The following is a 19,702-nucleotide window of genomic DNA, read 5'->3' on the forward strand; positions in this document are numbered from 1 at the left end:
TCTACTGGCACAGAAAGGAGAACAAAACTGTCACTTGTATGCCAGCGAAAATTAATCCCAGTCCTATAAATTACAGAGATTTATTAGTGTTTTAAATGTGTTTCTTCCCTGCTAGTTTCACTGCTGTGTTCTTACAGTCCTTTCTCCGTCTCCTGCAATTGTCAATGTGGGAGACCGGCTTTCCCTGACATGGACACTTGTTCTCCAGTGACTGAGATCCCTGCTCTCATCTGATTCTAGTGACTAAACTGCTTTCTGAGAGCAACCGCTCTGCTGAATTTCAGCAAACTGGGGAGTCTCCTCAAGTGTGTCTAAGCAGAGAAGGACTCAACAAATGTTAAGCCATTAGCATCTGTCTTGGCAATTATACAGCAATTTAGGAGAGCCATTAAGGTCCACTGGATGAATAACCCGGGTTTCAAATGGTTTCTTAAAACGTATAGTTAAAACAAGACAGTGTAACTTTCACAATGGCTAATTCAGTATCACAGGTCTTGGAGAACACACCAGAACGCCCCTTGCAATAGTTTGTCGGGAACTAACGTGGAAATGACTTGGCCTCACAGGGCGAAGTGGATCTGAATTACCACACTTCGCTCTGAAAGACGCCCGTCCTGGTTTTGCCTGGGACAAAGTTAATTTTCTTCCTAGTAGCTGGCACAGTGCTGTGCTTTGCATTTAGGATGAGAATGGTGTTGATAACGCACCGGTGGTGGGGTTGGTGCTGAGCAGGGCTCACACTAAGTCAACGACTTTCCAGCTTCTTGCACTACCCCACCGGTGAGCAGGCTGGGGGCACCAGGAGCTGGGAGGGGACACAGGTGGGACAGCGGACCCCAGCTGACCCAAGGGGTATCCTATACCATATGATCTCATGTTCTGTATATAAACTAGGGGGAAGCTGGATGGGGGCCACCTCTTGGGAACAGGCTGGCCATCAGTCAGCTGGTGACAAGCAATTGAATTGTGCATGCCTTTTTTCATATATTCTTTTATCATTGTTATTTTCCCTTATTTTTCGGGGGGTGGGGGGGGGGGGTGGGGGGGGTGTTGAGGGTGAGTAAGTGTCCATGCGGTGTTTAGCTGCCTGCTGGGTTAAACCGCAACATATGACAACTTTCAAAGGAGATTTTCAATTAGGTTCTCTCAAATCTTAGGCCAAGTAGTGGGCTTTCATTCATATGCTTAACATACACATTCAGTAGAGGATCGTAAATCAGATGTATAGATTTGTGGGTTTATTTCTAAAGTCTCTGTTAAATTATTGGGTAAGAAATTAAATGCTCATATTTGCCTTCTTTCATCCTTTGTGATAAAACTGCATGTTTCTCTGAGTAAAATAATTAATGTTCTGTGTAATGAAAAATTTCTTAATTAAGAGCCTTGCAGTCTACAAATTAAGCTTCATCTTAATATCTGGCAAAAAAAAAGACCCCAGATATTAAGAGAGAAGCAAGTAGCAACTCTACTAGTCTTATATGGTAATTTATTTTACCCATTGACCATAAAATATACAAAGTATGTGTTTAAGATTCAGAATGTTGAAGCACATCTACTTGAAGGGATGAGACTGCTCAGGAGAAAGAGCCCCTTGTTACCATTTTCATAGCCCTGAAAAAATATCAAATCTGCATAGCTTATACAATTAACAGACATAATTCATAAACAGAATAATATGCTTGACATTTCACACTTTCGATTTTACTTGGTAATAGGGTTTTCTAAGGGTCACCACAAGCAGACAGGCATCTTTATATGCTTGTAGAAAACAGAAGGGATCAGATTCCCCTGGATGACACCAGTTTAGCTCTACTGTATTCACTGGTGCTGCACAGAGCCTCACCAACTGCAAATATTGCCTGCGGTGGGGGCCTACCTCTCTTCTGCAGGGAGGTGGGGTCATCTTGCATTTAGTTCTATTTGTTCATGGCCATGTAAATGCAGAAGGCTTTGTATTTGGGGGAAGTCAGTTGCTTAAGAGACACTTTCTAAGAATTTTCTGTAGTTTTCCTTTTATAAACAACATTTTATATGTTTATCAAACCGAGATCAGTCAGTGAAAAAAGAAACGTCTTTGTACGTGGTGAAATACATAGGGTTAGAAAACATGCAAAAAGGTGTACAGAGAAACTTTAAAAGAGTGTTAGTTTAAATAGTATGGACAAAATTCAGTCAAAAGGTGGGATGCAACATATCAAAAGTCCATTTCAAGAAAACAAAAAACCCTCCTCTTTAAATATCGTTACTGTTTTGTATCAAAACGTAGAAATTAACAACATTCTTTCTTTTAAAAAATTAAAAATATATATATGTATACAACAAGCAAGAAGACAAAACACATCAAAAATGGGAATTAAAAAAAAAACTCTTCAAAAGAAGACAAGAAGTCAAAAAAAGAGGGGAGTAAAAAGATTTTCAGGGATCCTTGTCATGCAAATCAGTTTGGCGGCAAAAAAATACCTTCGTCTTCAGCACCGTCATTATCACCTAAATCATCTGTCTGTTTCTTTGTAAGGGGACCTAGGATTGAGAACGGAGAAAATGGAGGAAAAAAGACAATTCAAGAATATACAAGACTGAAGAAAAAAACAGTGAATATTAAAATCCCATGGATGTTTCAAGAAAAACATTTGCAGAGAGGGAAATCTTAGTTTATATCAACCAATTTTTCATTACGTTTTTCAAACATTAAAGCAAAACCTTCCCTAGGGGGTATTGCTATTAGAAACATCTTGCACAAGAATCAAAGAGTGCCCAGTGCTTTATTGTTTTTAAATGAAGAATCAAAGCTTGTTTACTAAAAGCATACCCACCATAAACTATATTTATCCACTTAATTTAATTGTTTTTTTGTTGTTGTTGTTGTTAGGAATAATGGAGACAAGAACTGCCAAATTACCTCTTGCATTTGACGCAATAAGGTGGCTAATAAATGTCTTGACAGTTGGTTAAAACAATATTTTCTGTGAAATGCTAATTCACATTTCTGAGTTCAATTTCAGCTCATGCTTTACGAAGATAAGCATGGGTTTGACTTTTTTTTTCTTTTGACACACTCATTACATTCTCTTTTATATAGAACTGTAGATTCCCTTGAAACCTTTGACTACCTGCTGTGATATTTATAAAGAAACATGAAAATCCATAATCCAGACATAAACTAGAAACAAGAGCGAAATCCTAGACCAACTGAAGACAATGATTTCTGCCATTGATTTCAATGGGGCCAGGCTTTCATGCACTGTATACAAAAGTTGCATTGAATATTTAAGTTTTAGCTTGGGCAAGACACATGATATTGTAATTCCTTATTTCTATAAATAGATGGCAAGACAAAATTCTTTCATGCCCAGCACCTGTATTATTAACAAGTATTAATAGATTCATCATCTTTCCCAACAGGAAAAACACCTGCTCCTTTACCAAGTAATAAAAATATGCACCAGAAGGAAAGTCAAAGGCCATTCTGAAAATATTTCTACGTCATTTTACACACTTACACACAAACAAAAGACAGTTGGAACTCAGCGTTTTTTTTTTTTTTTTTACAGAGCGCTCTCATTTCCATGACATTCTGTAATTTGCATGCAAAAAAAGCAATCAGTACGAACACAGGACTAAGTAACAAAAAAAGAAAAAGCCAGCCAAGCACAGAGTAAAAACCAAGAACTTTCTCATGCATAAAATAGCAATAGACAAAAACAACAACAAAAAGGAGATGAACAGTATGTGTTGATATTTGCAGTAGATGTAGGCAAGAGACATGCATTAACTCTAAGCATTATGGAGTATTAAAATATTTGTATTTAGAAAGCTTTCTCTAGCTCTGTTATTTTACAGGATAGTAGTCATTCAGCATTAAACCTGTTGTTTATAGGCAAAATACCACATATCTAAGTGATGCATTTAACAAAAGACATTCATAAAATGTTTGTACCAGGTACATGGATTTGAGAAACATAAACAACCCATGAAATACCATGAGATTTTAACTGAACGTAGGAACTGGACCATATTACTGAAAAAACCAAAGCTGAATACCTTAATTACTGCATCAGTCAGGAGTATAGTTTTAAACTCATTCTAAATACAGAACACTAGAATTATGCATCATAAATTAAACAGGAGCATTTTCATAGTCACATCTGCAACAATCACTCTGTTTAGCACAGAGCTTTGGTGATGCAATAGCTTTTCCTAATACAAGCCCTGAATACAACCCTTACAATATATGCTCTCTAGATAATGTGACCCGATCCAAATGCACACACTCAATGTCTTGCTGCCCATCCTTCTCATACCATAGCAACTTTAGTTCTAAAAGAATAAAACCAGAAAAGTAAAAGATGTATGGAAAGAATAAAAATAATTTCATGGTGGGTTTTCAGCATGGTGAACAGGAAGAATGAAATTAAGAACTTTAAGAGCTATGGATTTAACAGAGCTATGCACTTAATAATGGAGAGCCAGACACAGCCAAAGATAGATAGATATATATATATACGTACACATTTTTAATGGCTTCTTGTTATCTTTTAAATTTTTTAAAGTCACCAGAAAGGAACAAAGTAGCATCTGGAAAGGCAAACAGCACACATTTCTCCAAATAACTTGCACAGAGAGGGGCAATTTCTTTTCTGGATGAAACCAAGATAATGAATTTTACATATTTTTTTTAATAGCTAGCCTTTGTGAGGTATTTTGGTTCCAGATCTCAACAGAAGTTACACAGTGCATCAAACATAACAATGCAAAAGACTAATCTCATACGATCTCGGATTTTACAATATATTGAAGCATAACTGGGGCTAGCTATTAAAAATAACCTGGGTGATTTTTTTATTTATATAGTTCTGAGTTTCTCTGAAAACAATAATAATAAAAAACCACAGCAGACCACCTTCCTTATAAACATCAAACCACAGAATCATTTAGGTTGGAAAAGCCCTTTAAGATCATCAAGCCCAACCATCAACCCAGCACGCCAAGTCTACCACTAAACCGTCTCCCTAAGTGCCACATCTACACGTCTTTTAAATACCTCCAGGGACAGTGACTCAACCACTTTCCTGGGCAGCCTGTTCCAATGCTTGACAATTCCTTCTGCAAACAGGCTGACCTATTTTTGAGTTGTCATAGATTAAACATGCCTTCTAATACCACTACATATGTAATTCACAATACGGGGGCTCTGCTTGCCATGTCCCCTGAGCAGGATGACTCACCCCTGGTGCAGACATGTGGCAGACACACCAGGCACCACTGAAAGCACTCTGTTAAAGAGATGAGACACAATTTCTGCCACAAGTTCACTCCAGTCTGCAAATATAATGGGCCATATTCATTACATCTCAGCAACAACTAACTTAAAGAAATATAAACCAAAACGCTTCTGGCAGATTTTCGGCTTCTAGGAGTTAGGTCTAGAAACCAAAGCAGAGTTTGGTCCTTATGCACCAGGCATGAAACTACTTACCTATTATATCTGTACTTCACCTATACATATAGGGATATTGTGAATCTTAATTTGTATTTGTAAATTGCTCTGCAGTCCCTAAAAGAAACACCAGCTCAAGAGTCATTGTACATACAGCTGTCTAAAATGGCATACAGCAACATCCAGTGGTTCGATCTTGAATCCTCAAAGAGTAAGCAGAGCTCTGAGCTTGACTGTTTATGTGCTGCGTGGCCCATTTCATGTATGGCTGCTGAAGAAATTTTCTGAAATCTTTAAAAGAAGTTCTGGATTAGATTTCCACCCGTTTCACCAGTAATTCTCATTCTAAAATCAGTAAGAAATAGCTTTTGCTTCCGACTCTTTGGTTAACAGACTACACTGACTAACAACATCACTGTGTCTCTATGATCATAAGGAAAGACTGACGTCTTGAGTCCTTAAACAGGAAAACATGCTGAAATCACTATCAGATAAACAAAATAAAATCTTATGGAAAGATCCTATAAAATATAGCAGCGATAACACTTTTAAGTAAAAATAAGTCAGGCCTGAAATTCTTTAGTAGGTGTGTAATTTTCAGTTATTTTCTACAAGTTTTAATTAATATTCTATAGAAAGTTTATGGTTTTGTAAATTAAATGTATCCCTCAACTAGATTTATTTCTTTAGCCCTGTCTGTCAATTCACTATATGATTCTTTGGGGTTCTTCCATAATATGAATATTCTTTTCAAGTAACAGAAATTAATCTTAATATACTGATGCTAAAGCATAATACACTAGAAGCCAATTAAACAAAAGAAGAGTATGCATTTTACAGAATTATGATTGCCCAAAGTCTTTTGTCCACGGTTACTTTCCACTATAGCTTGTCTTCACCATCTGCGAAGGCCCACTTATTCCTCCTCTGAGAATTTCACTTACAAAAATGGGCATCCATTACAAAAGGACCATTTTACAATGTATAAGACATAAGCCTTCAAATAGATACACTACCTTATTGAGATGGCCTAAATTTTAGCTAAAGTTTATGTAATAAATACTCAATGTCAACAGAGTAATCAGGTACCATAAATAATGGGCGGAAAAGAGGATACTAAAGCCTCTAAAATGCTGACACAAAGATGATTTACTTATCAAGAGGCTCTCTAAGGTTTAGTCTCATTTAGTCTCATGTTGCTGCATACCCATAACTCTCGTTAACGCTAATGGGAAAGTAGACCCCTAAGTTGGTTTAGCTAGCGGAAGAAGTGATTACTACATTTTAGATCTCCTAAAGGCAATGAATAGTCTTGCTACAAAAGCTAAAGGAAAGCTATGTGCAGGAGGTAATCTTAACAAACCCTCTACTCATTTGATTTAAAAACAGTTCTTACATTATTTAAAGTATTATTCAAATATTTATTCTATTTGTATTGCAATCAATGTTAAGGAAGTAACATGACACATTTTAAAGTCTCGATAGTTGACTACTGTATGCTTGCAGGTGACTTTCCTCTGCTCAAAGTAAGAGCAATAACATACCTCCTGTCCAGTTAGCTAAAGAGTAATTATGCGTTCAGAAATAATTAAATCTAGCTGTATTAATTCTGGGTGTTATCATTCCTTTTGATGAAGGACTAAGGTGGTTTAGCTCCCAAATATATTAAAGCTGATTATAAATTCTCTCTTTATGGTCTTGATTCGGCAGAAATTATCTGTGGCCTTTTGGACTGCCTGTGTGTGGGAGGCATGGAAGCTGGGGATGTCATTAGCTTTTTGGCTTGAAAAAGCTATTCAGCGTAAAAAAGTCACAGTACATGTTGACACCATTTTATAAAACAACAGTTCAAATCCTCAAAACTTAATAGATCTGTACTCAGGTATACAGTCATTGTGCAGGCCAATATATTTTCCTTCAGTAATGAGAAAAGTATGAAAGAAAAAAAGGACATTTTACATTAAGTTGACTCCATGGATCTAGCAATTTCAGAATCACCACAGTAATAATCATTCTTTGTATTAAGGTGTCTGATCAATAGAAAGGGAAAGAAATGAGATTAAGGCCAACTGCAGAAATAATACAAGTATTAGAAAAATTCACTAAGTGAGTTGCAACACCATGGAATCTGGTAGTGCACATGTTAAATACATTTATATATTTATCTTTAGACTTAGATAAGTGCCTCCATCCATCCGTTGCTATTTCTTCATCACTATCTCATTATTTAATTGATCACTGAAGATTTGTGAGGTGAAATTGTATCACCTTTTTAGGCTCTACCCTCAGATCCAAATATAAAATAACCAGTCCTTTGTTATTTCAACTATCATTTTTATGCAACACACACTCCAACTTCAAAAAAACCCACAACAAAATCTATGCTGAATTACCACAGTCTAGCAGATGTTAGCTGAGGCCCAATAACACGTTGTACCTATCTCCTGTTTTTAATTTAGAAGATATTAATGATGACTTATAATTAACAATCTCCAGACCTCAACATTTTCAGTGAAGAGAATTCAAAAATCCAATTTTTATATATTGAAATCAAAACATAACTATATAAAATTTTTTCTTATGAATGTAATGACAATTTGGAAAGATACAGCAAAATAGTCATCTGATTAATAACTTTATAAAACCATCTTATCATCAAACTTACCACCAAACTAATCAAATTGAAAGTTAGAAAACTCTCAGCTAAAATACAAGAACCTGAATTCCTTACAGAAAAGAAATTTGGAAGGTACAAAAGGCAGCTGGGTCTTAAGAAACATTTAACTGGAAAAAATCTTGATTATACTTTGTCACACTAGTAAATATATATAAAAAAATATATACTTTATAATATTTCCCTTATTACTGTCTTGCTTTCACCACATGCTCACATCTTTTCTCATTGTTTTTCCCACTTAAATCCCTTTTATTTCCATATTGTACTTATTTTAGTATTTGTACTTATTAGCACGGCAAAGCTCTGGTCAACTTTGCTTTTGGATGAAAACATTTGTACTCATGTTTTAACAACAAATGATGGCACAAACCTCCGTCTTTTCACATCTTACTACCTGATTTGTGATGACAATCAAGTTCTTTAATTAAGGCTGCAAGTAATTCAAATTTGCATCTGCAAGTGAATGACAGGTGCAAATTGAACCCACAAAAGGGTTGCCAACTTTCTTTGGAAATTTACATGTATAAATGCTTTGTCACTAAAGAAGCTATTATGACACTTCCAAGACTAACTCCTGCTGTGTCCTTTATAACAGCATACTGCTGTAATGTCACACAGAAAGAATGTCTAATTCCAAACCTTTTTATTCACAAGGTTAATCACACTAGCTGTGTCTTAATTTCCCTTAAATCTGAAGGAGTTTCATTACTGAACACTAGATTTGTGTGAATTTCAATGAGATCCGAATTTGGAAACATAGGGAGAGTTTGACTCCTCTGCTTCCTACTTTATGCACAGCCTGAAATTCTATGTATCCTCAGAGGTGAAGACACTTTATATGCTCACGTGTCCCGTGGAGAGCAGCCCAAACCAAGCTTCATTTCAGGCTCTCTTTAAAGCCCCTTCCCTTGCAATAAGCCACTCCATAAATCCAATTCACTTTTCTAGAGGCTTTTGCTTACATGATATGTCTTACGCAGAGTCATGCAGCATTACTAGAAAAGTAGGCAGGATAAGTACAGATCACTGGGTGAGCCATGCTCCCCTGGGCCCCCCATCCACAGCCGACGGGCTCAACCCTGAAGAGGCACACAGATTGCATGCCTCATCCATCTGGCTGGCTGCCTGCGCCGGCACCCTTACAGTGTCCTGCCAGATAGAATTTTGGATGAGCAAAGCTCAGCTCCGCTCTGCCCTGGCACAGCAGTGCAGACATAGTGGTACTGCTCTGATGAATGAGATTTGCCAAGACAGGTTCAAAGACAGCACAGGTCCATAAAACTTTCCATAAAATACAAAGCTAATATCCTAGGTGAGCTACCTGCTAATCCTTATAGGCTTGCAATGAAAACATAGCTCATGCATGGAATATACTTAGGATAAGCAGCAATTCAGTGGAAGAGCCAGCAATCTGATAATTATTCTACGCATCGTAGCTTCTGAACCACTCCGAGTTCTGCTCTAACCAACAGGAAGTAAAACAGTTACAGTGGATAGGGGAAGGAGGAATGGAAGTCATTCATTCATTTTCTTTTCACTGAAACTAAGGAAAGGAATGGGCACTTACGGTAAAGCAGCGGCTGTCCCACCCATTAGAATTATACATGAGAAAAAGAATGCTTCAAACAGACCAAGACTCTGCTGGCCAAGGCTGGCACAGGGGACACACACCACAGCTGCAGTACAGAGCTCCAGAAGTGAGGGATAGGCAGGTAACAGGCATGAAAAATGAAATTTGTAAGCTGTTACATGGCTGTTATCTTCAGTATTTACCACTCCAGTGCCACCTCACTTGCTTATATCACAAGTTCATACAGCTTTTAACATTTTACTTGCATTAATAATTCATGTTGGTTTACAGATACTCATTGCATGGTGACACACTGCTGTAATGAATTGAATGCAACATTACACAGCTGTGCCATCACCCGAGCTTCGAGATCATGAATCAATTCTCTCTCTCTCCAGGTAATGATGACAATCCAAATCCTAATAAACACTTATGCACATGCTTAACTTTAAGTCTACAAGTAAGTTCTCTTAAGGCAACAGGATAAACCTCCTAATAACATAAAGATAGATCCAGTATCATTAACAGAACTGCTCCCAACTACATCTGGGCCAAGAGGTGAGCTCAGGAGTTAAAGCTAAGCAGAAATGAGTATCGCAAATTTCTGACTTCCCTCAGTTATTCTGTGGATAAATCTAATAATAATTAAAAAAAATAATTTCAGTCTCTTCCACATACTACCAAAGCTCTGTGAATAAATTTTTGGTTTTTATAAATGTATTTTCTGTCTGTTTACAAACAAAATTCGACCTCCATTTTCTACAGCTCTCATTATCAAATTGCTTCTTAGTTTTATGGAAGATATGGAATCACTTGAGACCACAAGCTTAAAAATAGCTATCATATTTAGTTCATGCAATAGAACTGAAAATTTATAATTTTAAGATGCAAATTTACAGTTCCAAAAGGGAGGTTTACAATTGCTATTAATATACCAACATTAATCTTTACTTTCTTTCAAAGTTCTCTATAGTGTTGCTGGAATAACAGTGCAAGTTAGGGATGCAGTAAATGCATCTTTCATACAAGGATATATGAGGAGACACAGCTGAGAAAGCCACCATTAATTTAGGTAAAACTGCTAAGGTTTGGTTTTTTGCTGCTTTTGTGATTTTTTTGTTATTGTTTTCAGACAGGGGTTGTCTACAGCAATAAGACAAGCTATCAGAAAGCATTCTCCACAAGCTCTTAACTACCAAAATATAATTTAAACCATACTTTTTTTAAAAAAATCCATCTTATTTTACTTTTTATTTCATTGTCCCCTTCTCTTCTCAGCCCAAAACAACAACTGGACAAGTAACCTTTGTAATTTTGCCCCAAATATCTCTGGAAAGAAATTAGCCCAGAACAGCAGTCTTGGCAGGTGAGAGCGCTTTGGGATTCTTGCACAAGTAAAATTACCTTTGCTATGGACAAACACTCTCAATTTGCCTTCTGCTGGAAAGCCTTCTCCCAGGCTAATTCTATTAACTGCAGGGGCTGGTGTTACAGCAGCTATACAGTTTTGTTTATGGCACAGCTGAGCATACAGTCCAGCTCTCCTGAGACCCAGTTTCATAGCCCAAATAGCAGAGTAAAATGGCCTTCATGTAACCATGTAATTGAACATTGCAGAGAAAATCAAGTTAATTGTGCATAATATTTTCATATAGAGTTTGGAATGAAATAAGTTCTCCTACCCCTTTCCCCAATGTACTTCATGTCATCTGGTTTTAAGCCACATGCTTTGAGCTCTATATAATTCACTGTACCGCTGCAACCTGTGCAGTATTTTACCATCTAAAAAGCCACACTCTATGGTTTACATACCATACAGATCATATATAACATACATGGCTTATTTTTTTAGGTTTCTGAATGAGCCACTATCAGTAAAACTTAATTTTCCAGCTACCTCACAGAGCTGAATTTCTTTAGAAAAGTGGTAAAAGGGAGGAGAATATTTCATGTTGTACAGCTGACGGCAGTCTGACCCTCTCCTTGCAAACATCAGCAGGCAGAAAGGCAGGGAGTTTATAGGCAAACACCTTGTTCCTCAGCTTTTCCATTCCCTCATATTAACTCCACGTCACTGCATTTCTTGCTGTGTTGAGTAGTGCAAAGAAAATCTGATTCTGTAGTGAGCGACCAAGGTAGATGTCATGTATGCTGAGTCATTCACAGTAGGCTAAACTAGATGGAACTGCATCCGCCACCATTAATTGCAAAGGCCTTTCTTCAGCGTTAGCCAGAACTTCCCAGCCATCTAATGCTGATGATGGTACCTAAGCCACAGTTCCCTTTTTCTTTCTATCATACCCAGGTTTGTCTCTTGAGATCTCAATGGGAGATAGCACTTCAGATACTTTACATCTATCTGCACATATAATCATATTTAAATGTTGTCAAACATTCACATAACAAAGTTTCTTCCTGGAAAGTGAAGGTGGATGATTTGTTTTAGTTATATATGACTATATAAATATATGCACTCACACACAAATACAGGCAGTTTCTCCTATATGCATTTTTAACACAGGGAGATTCTTCCTACAGATTTAAAGCTCTGAGCATTATTGAATATAACTACATTTAAAAATAAATACTGATACTAATAATCTGGTGTTCAGAACTGCGATCTTTCCATTAACTTGTATCTTAAAAGGAATAGAGATACTTCAGATCAAATGTTTCTCCACTATTCAAACTATCCTTAGAAGACCACTTAACTGGGACTGTGGTCACCAGCTTTTAGAAACATATTTACATCTGCTTTCATTACCACACCTTTTGACAGAATCAAAGTGCAAGCTCTGAGAAGCAGTGATGGGAGAACTGAGGGGGCAGTGTTTATGTAAAAAGCCGTCAGAAGAAAAGTGCCTGGCCTCACTTATTTTCTTGTATTTATATACTGTATTTTTAGAAGAGCATAATTTTAGGCAGGAAAACTCAAAACATCTCAGCAACAGAGCAGTCACAAAACACGAACAGCACAGCCAGTACTTGAAGATTAGTGGGATCAAATACTTGTCATAAGAAAAATCATTTTCATTTTGACATGTTTTCAGTATTAGCATGGTACTTGTTTTGAAACTACAGTTGAAGTACTCTGCATGTTATATTAAGGATTCCCAAATGGATAGATAAAATCCTTATACTGAATGGAGCATGAAAGGAAATCAGCACATCACTTCTAATCTAGCAGAACTTACAGGCAGGCGGTGGTACTTGGGACCACATATTTACACAGCTACTGTCGACTCTTATATGGACAGAAGGCTTGAAACCCTTCCAGTAGAAACTTTGCTTTCATGCTTACTATTTAATAATTGAATACCTTAACATAGAAGTTGGTGATCGGGAAATGATAGTCAACATAAAATAGATTTACAAAATGTCAAGTCTGTGACTACAATGTATTATTTACAAAAAGCATAGCAAATTTAAGGGCAAAATGTTACAATAGCCCTTGCTTCTATTTTCACAACAGCCATTTAGATGAGAGTTGACGAGTTTGGGACAATATGACATTTCTAATTCTTTATATGCTGACAATAACCTTGCTTTCTGAAGGAAAGCGACAAAGTGTGCAGCAGATAAAAGCATAACATTTCCCAGCATTGGACAAAAGTTATTCTTACTTCTATTGTGATTTATTTTCCTTCTCAGAAGTTTACTTGCTTAGGATCACAGTATGGACACAGTTACTGGGGGGGTTATATCGAGCTATATTTCTCTGTTTTAAAGCTGACTCTAGTGGGGTAAAAGGTACTTTCTTTTCCCTAACAAATATAGAGGATTTACACAAACAGTGTGAACTACTAAATTATAATAATGGCCCAAAGTTTCACGCATAGGTCCTTTTGATAACAAAACCAGTAACTAAATTAAATATGGCATTTTGTAACAACTAAGTTATGGAAACTTTATAACAACTTTCGCAAGTCAACTAAAGTTACTGCAAAAATATTGTGGTGATCCAAGCTCTGTCCTGCTGAGCAGGGTGGATGCCTACAGCAAGCATAGGGAACTACTAACACCAGAACAATGCTTTACACTACCAAGCTACCAAACAAACCGGGGAAAGTTAAAGTAACTCCTGTAATAGACAGCTAACATCCTGTTCCTCTGGGGTAGTAAAAATTGCTTTTGCTTATGGACCCAATGGAACAGATAATCTCAGTCCTTGTTTTCATTTCAGCATCAGTAATGAATAGTTTCCATAGCAGGAGGCAAAATTTTAAATTTATAATTTTTGTTTAAGATTTTAGTTTGTTAGCATTGGGGATTGAGTAGAATTTTGGTAGTGTTAAATTAATTCCAGCTCTTCAGCTACAAGATTAACTAAACTGTAAATGCAGGGTATTTAATGTAGACAAATGGGAACAATCAAATTAACTTCTACAGATTCTGAGAGCTTTTAACTCATGCCTTCAGATATATAGATGTGCTAAGTGTATATTAACTTTGTGATTTAGATGGAGGAAAAAGCTTTAGAAATATACGTGGGCATAGATGACATCTATATTCTTTGCTATTGTGAGACTTAAAAATGTATCTGATGGAGAAAGAGCAGATGCAGACGTAATAGTTTGAAAGCAAAAGAAAAGCAACTTATTACTGATAGAAACTCCCCCAAAATAATAAACTGTGTTTACTTTTATTGGTGAAATCTGCTTTTCTGGAAACAATACTGGTAAGGATCATGGATCAATGATATCCAGTAAGTCTTTTAATATTAAAAGTTTTTGATAGAATAGTTCTATTCTTGTATCACTGTTATGCAGTCTTACACTTTCTTTAAGTAACAATTACAGATGTAATCAGACTCCTATATAGACAAAACATGAACAAACTGCTTCATTTAACAGAAGGTTAATAGGTTTATATTGTCACAAACTATTAAAAAGGAGAGTTGATTTATGTTTCAGTGTAAAGCACTAGCAACAACTTTGCAATTAGCATTATTTGTAAATTAAAACTATTTATATGTCAGGTTATGATTCATTGTGGGTTTGGACTAGGTTCCAAATGATTGCATTCTGAAGCTAGGCTTGTGTCCTCAGTTTGGAGCTGCTTTTATAGAAGTTACAGGATGACTTCTTGGCCATTCTCCTTCCCTGCAAGCCTTTCAGCTTAACCTCTGACTTCATCCCAACTCTTCACATGCCATTAATATAAGAATAACTTCTGAGTTTTGCAGATTTCCCACCGGCTGTGAATTTTAGCAGACTGCAGCTATTCATCGCCAGAGGCTGCTCCCCAACAACAGCTGTAGGATTGACACCAGGAAATCACACCTGAGCTGGCTTTCCTGCTGTCTGAATAACATACACAGAAGCTTAAATTTCAGTGACAGTTGTAATTCTGTTGAAGAGCTGGGAGTAACAACGCAACAGCTAGCTTAGAACTACTCAAGGAGCCTAACGTAAGTTGCAATCAAATATATCACTCTTCACAGTGTCAGCATAACCTTTGGTTTTTAAAGTGCCATTCTCTAGGCCAGTGTCTTTCACTGGTACCACTGATGAACAAAAAAATGATTTATGCCATAATGTGAGCAAGGCAGAATGCACTGGCATTTCATTAGTGATTTAAGTTCTGCAGCAGGATGTCCAAACTCAAGGGAGCTAGAATTTTAGGAGTTATGACCTTTAAAGGCTAAATGTAGTTCCCCCCCATGCAAGTTCGGTGTCTACATGACCAAGGACCATGTTGATAATGGACTTTTCAATACTTATGGACCATGCAGATAATACACCCCATGTAGCCAACATGTAGACCCCTACAGCTGTAGGCACCACGAACATTGGCGCTCTCCTACACCATCTCTCCTCAAACCGCAACGGGTGTTTAGAGAGTTGGCTCACACAGACAGCTACAAGGTAACTCCTACATGACATTGTCTTATCTGGAGGTGAATCCCTCTCCCAATTTCCAGAGATTAGATTTAAATTGACATGGGTGGTGAGGAGTACACATCCCTCATATGAAACACAGTAAGATTTTTTTTATTTCATTTCCTGACACGATCAATTTTATAGTTTTGTAAAACCTGTCAGTTCATTGTTAATTTTTGTGTGGAGTTCATTTCATGCAGACATGAATTTATAAACTCTCATTAAAGTGAATATACTGTGTAGCATTACACCTATATGTTAGTCTGATACTTTGTCTTGAATAATTAGTGCACATCATTGAAAGCACAGATGGGTGATTCAAATAACTATGCGTCATATGTAAAATTCACTGAACCTTTAAAGTCTTCCAACCAGTTGTGTCTGTCATATCTATTATGTCAAACAATAAACTGCAGAGCCTATGTTGGGTTTCAAGCTTGAATTAAAAGTTCCTAAGACCCTGCCCTCCCATCATCCCTCAGAGCAAAAATTACATTACTGGGACCTATGAAGGGAGAATAAATATCTAGAAACATGTACCATTTTGGTAGCAAGAGGTTCCATTTAAATCTGTCTTCTTACAACCACTTGCTCAAGCCAAAACAAACTTAATTTTATACCCACTAAAATTTCTCATTTGAAAAATGTCCCAATCTCCTTCTGCTAACAATTTGCCCCAAAGTTTCACTTTAACTTCAAATTTTAATTTTCTTAAAAAGAAAATGATATATTTAATGGACCACAGCTGTCTGGAAAGTATATATTTGATAGGCATACAGCACTAATTTGGAAAATGAGTATGATTTACTTGATGAGTCACAATGAATGTCTGTAAATATATATCCAAGTTCTTTACTAGAGACTAGTCTTGCAAGCTGCATTACATAGAAGTCATACTTAAACACATGAATATCTCCCCCGAAGTACAACGGGGACCAAAGCTAACAGCTCCCATCTTCCTTACCACCTTCATGCTTTTGGTTGATGAGGTCCAGAAATAAGAAACTGCCAAAGAGCACAAATATTGAATGGAACAGATTTTCCCAGTTTAACCTATTTTGTAGAACAGAAATCCCATGGCATGGCAAAGGACAGCTGTATATGAGATAGCAGCTCCATTAAAGCCAGGCACCACAGGCACTGGCCTGACTACGAACGGTGGAAATGGTTCTGGCATCCTGCAGCACACTCCTGGCTGCGCGTTCTCCTTCAGCCCCTGTCAACGTCTGTTTGCCTGGTTACGTGTCAGGTGAAAAAGTGGATATTGAGTCTTGGAGAAGAGGCAGGGTGGGCAGAATAAGTAGGAAGAAAGCACAGGGACAAAACCACATCTGCGCCTTAGACAGTGAACAACACTACTTAACAAATTAGTATTTGGTAGGACAATCCTGCTTATCAGGTTTCCCTATCAACTTTCAGGAAAATTTTATAGAACTCTGGAAGTATCAAGAAACTTTGGATTTCCTAGATTTCAACATGAGGAAGATGGTATTTTTGCATCAAGTCATGCTCTGTATAACAAAGATATTTGAATAATTAGTGCAGTGCATTGCCAGAAATATGATATTTCAAACTCAAATCTGAAAACATGTCCATTGACACCATTAATTTAAGATAACCAGGTGAGTAGTTGAGTGACTAATAGTGTTAGTGAATAGACAAAAGTCGAGATTGTAATCAGAGGCAAATCTCAGCTCCTAAAAATACACTAGGCAGAACACAGAATACTAAGCCATAATGACCACATACTTTCTTCTGATTTACTCCTCTAAAATGCTGAAATGTTGAAAATTAAGAGAAAGTTCTTTTATTACCATCATAAGCCATTAAGCTGTTTAAAATGTTGTGGGGTTTTTTTTATATATATATAATTTATAAAGAAAACAAACTTTTCAAAACAGTACAACTCAGGCTCAAAGGCAGCATTTCTTTGAGCAGTTTCACATAGAAAGTAAAATAAGGAGATGAAAATCACCTCACGTACCTAAGGATGGTACATGTTGAACAGATGGGAGATCACGGCTATCGTAATAATGTAACAAAACATTCAGGATTTAAGAATTCAAGCATCTTTAAATACATGAGTAACTCCTGTGAGTGTCATTGGATTCATCCTGCTTACATGAACAGGACCTTCAAAAGACATTTCAAAGAAGATAATTCAGAGAAGTCTCAAAATGTACTCTAAGAAAGAGGATAGAAGGAAAGAAGATTTTCTGTAGAGAGTTGCCAGCTGATTTAAAAAAAAATATTTTAACAATGCTAGTGCTTTTCATTTAGGTTAAAAATTACACTTTATGGTACCTAAAGCTCTGTGTAGAGCTTCCTAAAAAATAAATGTAAAGTTGTAAAATTATACCTTAACCATGCCTTTTTTTGCCTAAATATTTTGCAGGACGAGGGATTAAGCAACTGGATAGCAACAGAATGCCAGACAACCAAGAAAAATATTCCAAAACACTTAATTTAACTTTAGGACATACTAATAAATGTAAACTAATATTTCAAATTTTATAAAATCATTTCTCCTTCCTTCTTTCAGTGGTATGATAGTATGGTAAAGTCTTCCAGTATGGGATATAACAATAAAATCGCTGTAACATTTACTGCATTAAAAATTCCTACATCTACGAATACTTAAGTTAGTCAAAGGTTAATTACCATCTGTGAAAGGCAAACTGAAGTTACTCCAGCAACATTTGAAATGTCTCTTTTTAATAAAAATTTAAAAAAACCACATTAAAAATCTCATTAAGAGAAGTATTAGAAACATGGTATAAATTGATTCCTTACTTGTTAATAGTAATGACTTATATAGTCAAGATGAACTGCAGATTTTTTTTTTGGTCTGGTGTTAAACCAGGAAAAAAGTGAGACAGCTAGCTGTTGTATTAGACCCTACGTTGTAACATAGCAGCTAAATTATAAGGGGGGGATATATTTACAACTCTAGAACCATTTTAGTAAACCGTGACTCCCTGATTATGTGAAATACCCCCAGTGAATACAAATGCAGCCTTGTCTAGAAATGAAAAAGCCAGCAAGCCAGGACAAGGCCTATATTACAAAAGCAAGTTGCAGCTACTTTGCAAGGCCTTTGGGTAGCCTTTTGTAAAAGGATGAATTTCTGGTTTGTCATGTTTTCTGAAGCACACACCAATCCTAGGTCAACATTTTGCTATTAAAAATAAGTCGTTCACCCAGCATTCCGATGTCTGAGATCTTTCTAGAAATATTGCAGGCACTTGCACACGTATAAAAAGCATTTTTCAGAAGCAGTTGCAGTATTTTATTTTTAGAAGAGTTAAAGGATAAGGGTAAATTTAGATGTAGGTTTCCTTCAGCTTTGGAGGATGAAAGGGATTAATGGGGGGTCACAAGAGGAGGAAGGAAAAAGAAATGGAAAAAAAGAGGAGAGTGCTACTGGATGCAGCTTATCCTTTCCCTAGGCACTGGTTAGAGGTGTCTATGAGACGAAAAAGGATTGACTACTTCTCGCTGCGTGTTTCCAACAGTTATTCCAACAGAAGGATGAGTATGGTCAAAATGGGATTTTCTTATTCTCTTTGTTAAGAGTAAGACTAAGGCTGTGATGTCCTTTATACAGAATTTGATTTTGTGTAAAACTGTTAGCTCCTTCAGGCTAAGAGTTACTGGAGTGGCTGGGTAGGACTCTCAACGCTCCTTGTTTTATTAGAGGATTTGGAATAAAGCTGAGAAATGTATGCTCTCAGTTACGTGCTGCTTTGTTGAAAAGAATATATATTAAAAAGAAGATTGCCAGTACTCCTTGAGATTCATGCACTGAAACACTAAAATAGATTTATGACAACTCAAATTATTACAGACAAAGCTATGGCACCTGCCTATCAGGTACTTAGCATAGTGTTGTGGTTTAACTGCAGCCAGCAACGCAGCCCCGCAGAGCCGCTTGCTCACTCCCCCCGGCTCCCAGTGGGTTGAGAGAGAGAACGGCAAGAGTAAAATGGGAAACCTCATGGGCTGAGATAAAGACAGTTTAATTGGTAAAACCAAAGCCACACGTACAAGCACAGCAGAATAAGGAATTCATTCACCGTTTCCCATCGGCAGGCAGGCATTCAGCCATGCCCAGGAAAGCAGGGCTCCATCACGCA

General features: G+C 36.9%; 1 protein-coding gene across 3 annotated transcripts in view; it reads right to left on the bottom strand.

The window, feature by feature from the left end:
- The window catches only part of NLGN1 (neuroligin 1), a 328,488-nt gene that overhangs the window by 209,420 nt on the left and 99,366 nt on the right, over positions 1-19,702 (bottom strand). For 2 of the 3 annotated variants that reach the window (XM_027794413.2, XM_055817242.1), the window contains one exon: positions 2,461-2,520. The exons of the other annotated variant lie outside the window; for it this stretch is intronic. In XM_027794413.2, the coding sequence (XP_027650214.1) occupies positions 2,461-2,520 (60 nt within the window). The remainder of the gene's footprint in view (positions 1-2,460; positions 2,521-19,702) is intronic. 3 annotated transcript variants of the gene reach the window in all.

The sequence above is a fragment of the Falco peregrinus genome, chromosome 12, assembly GCF_023634155.1.
Source record: "Falco peregrinus isolate bFalPer1 chromosome 12, bFalPer1.pri, whole genome shotgun sequence".
Classification (NCBI taxonomy): Eukaryota; Metazoa; Chordata; class Aves; order Falconiformes; family Falconidae; genus Falco; species Falco peregrinus.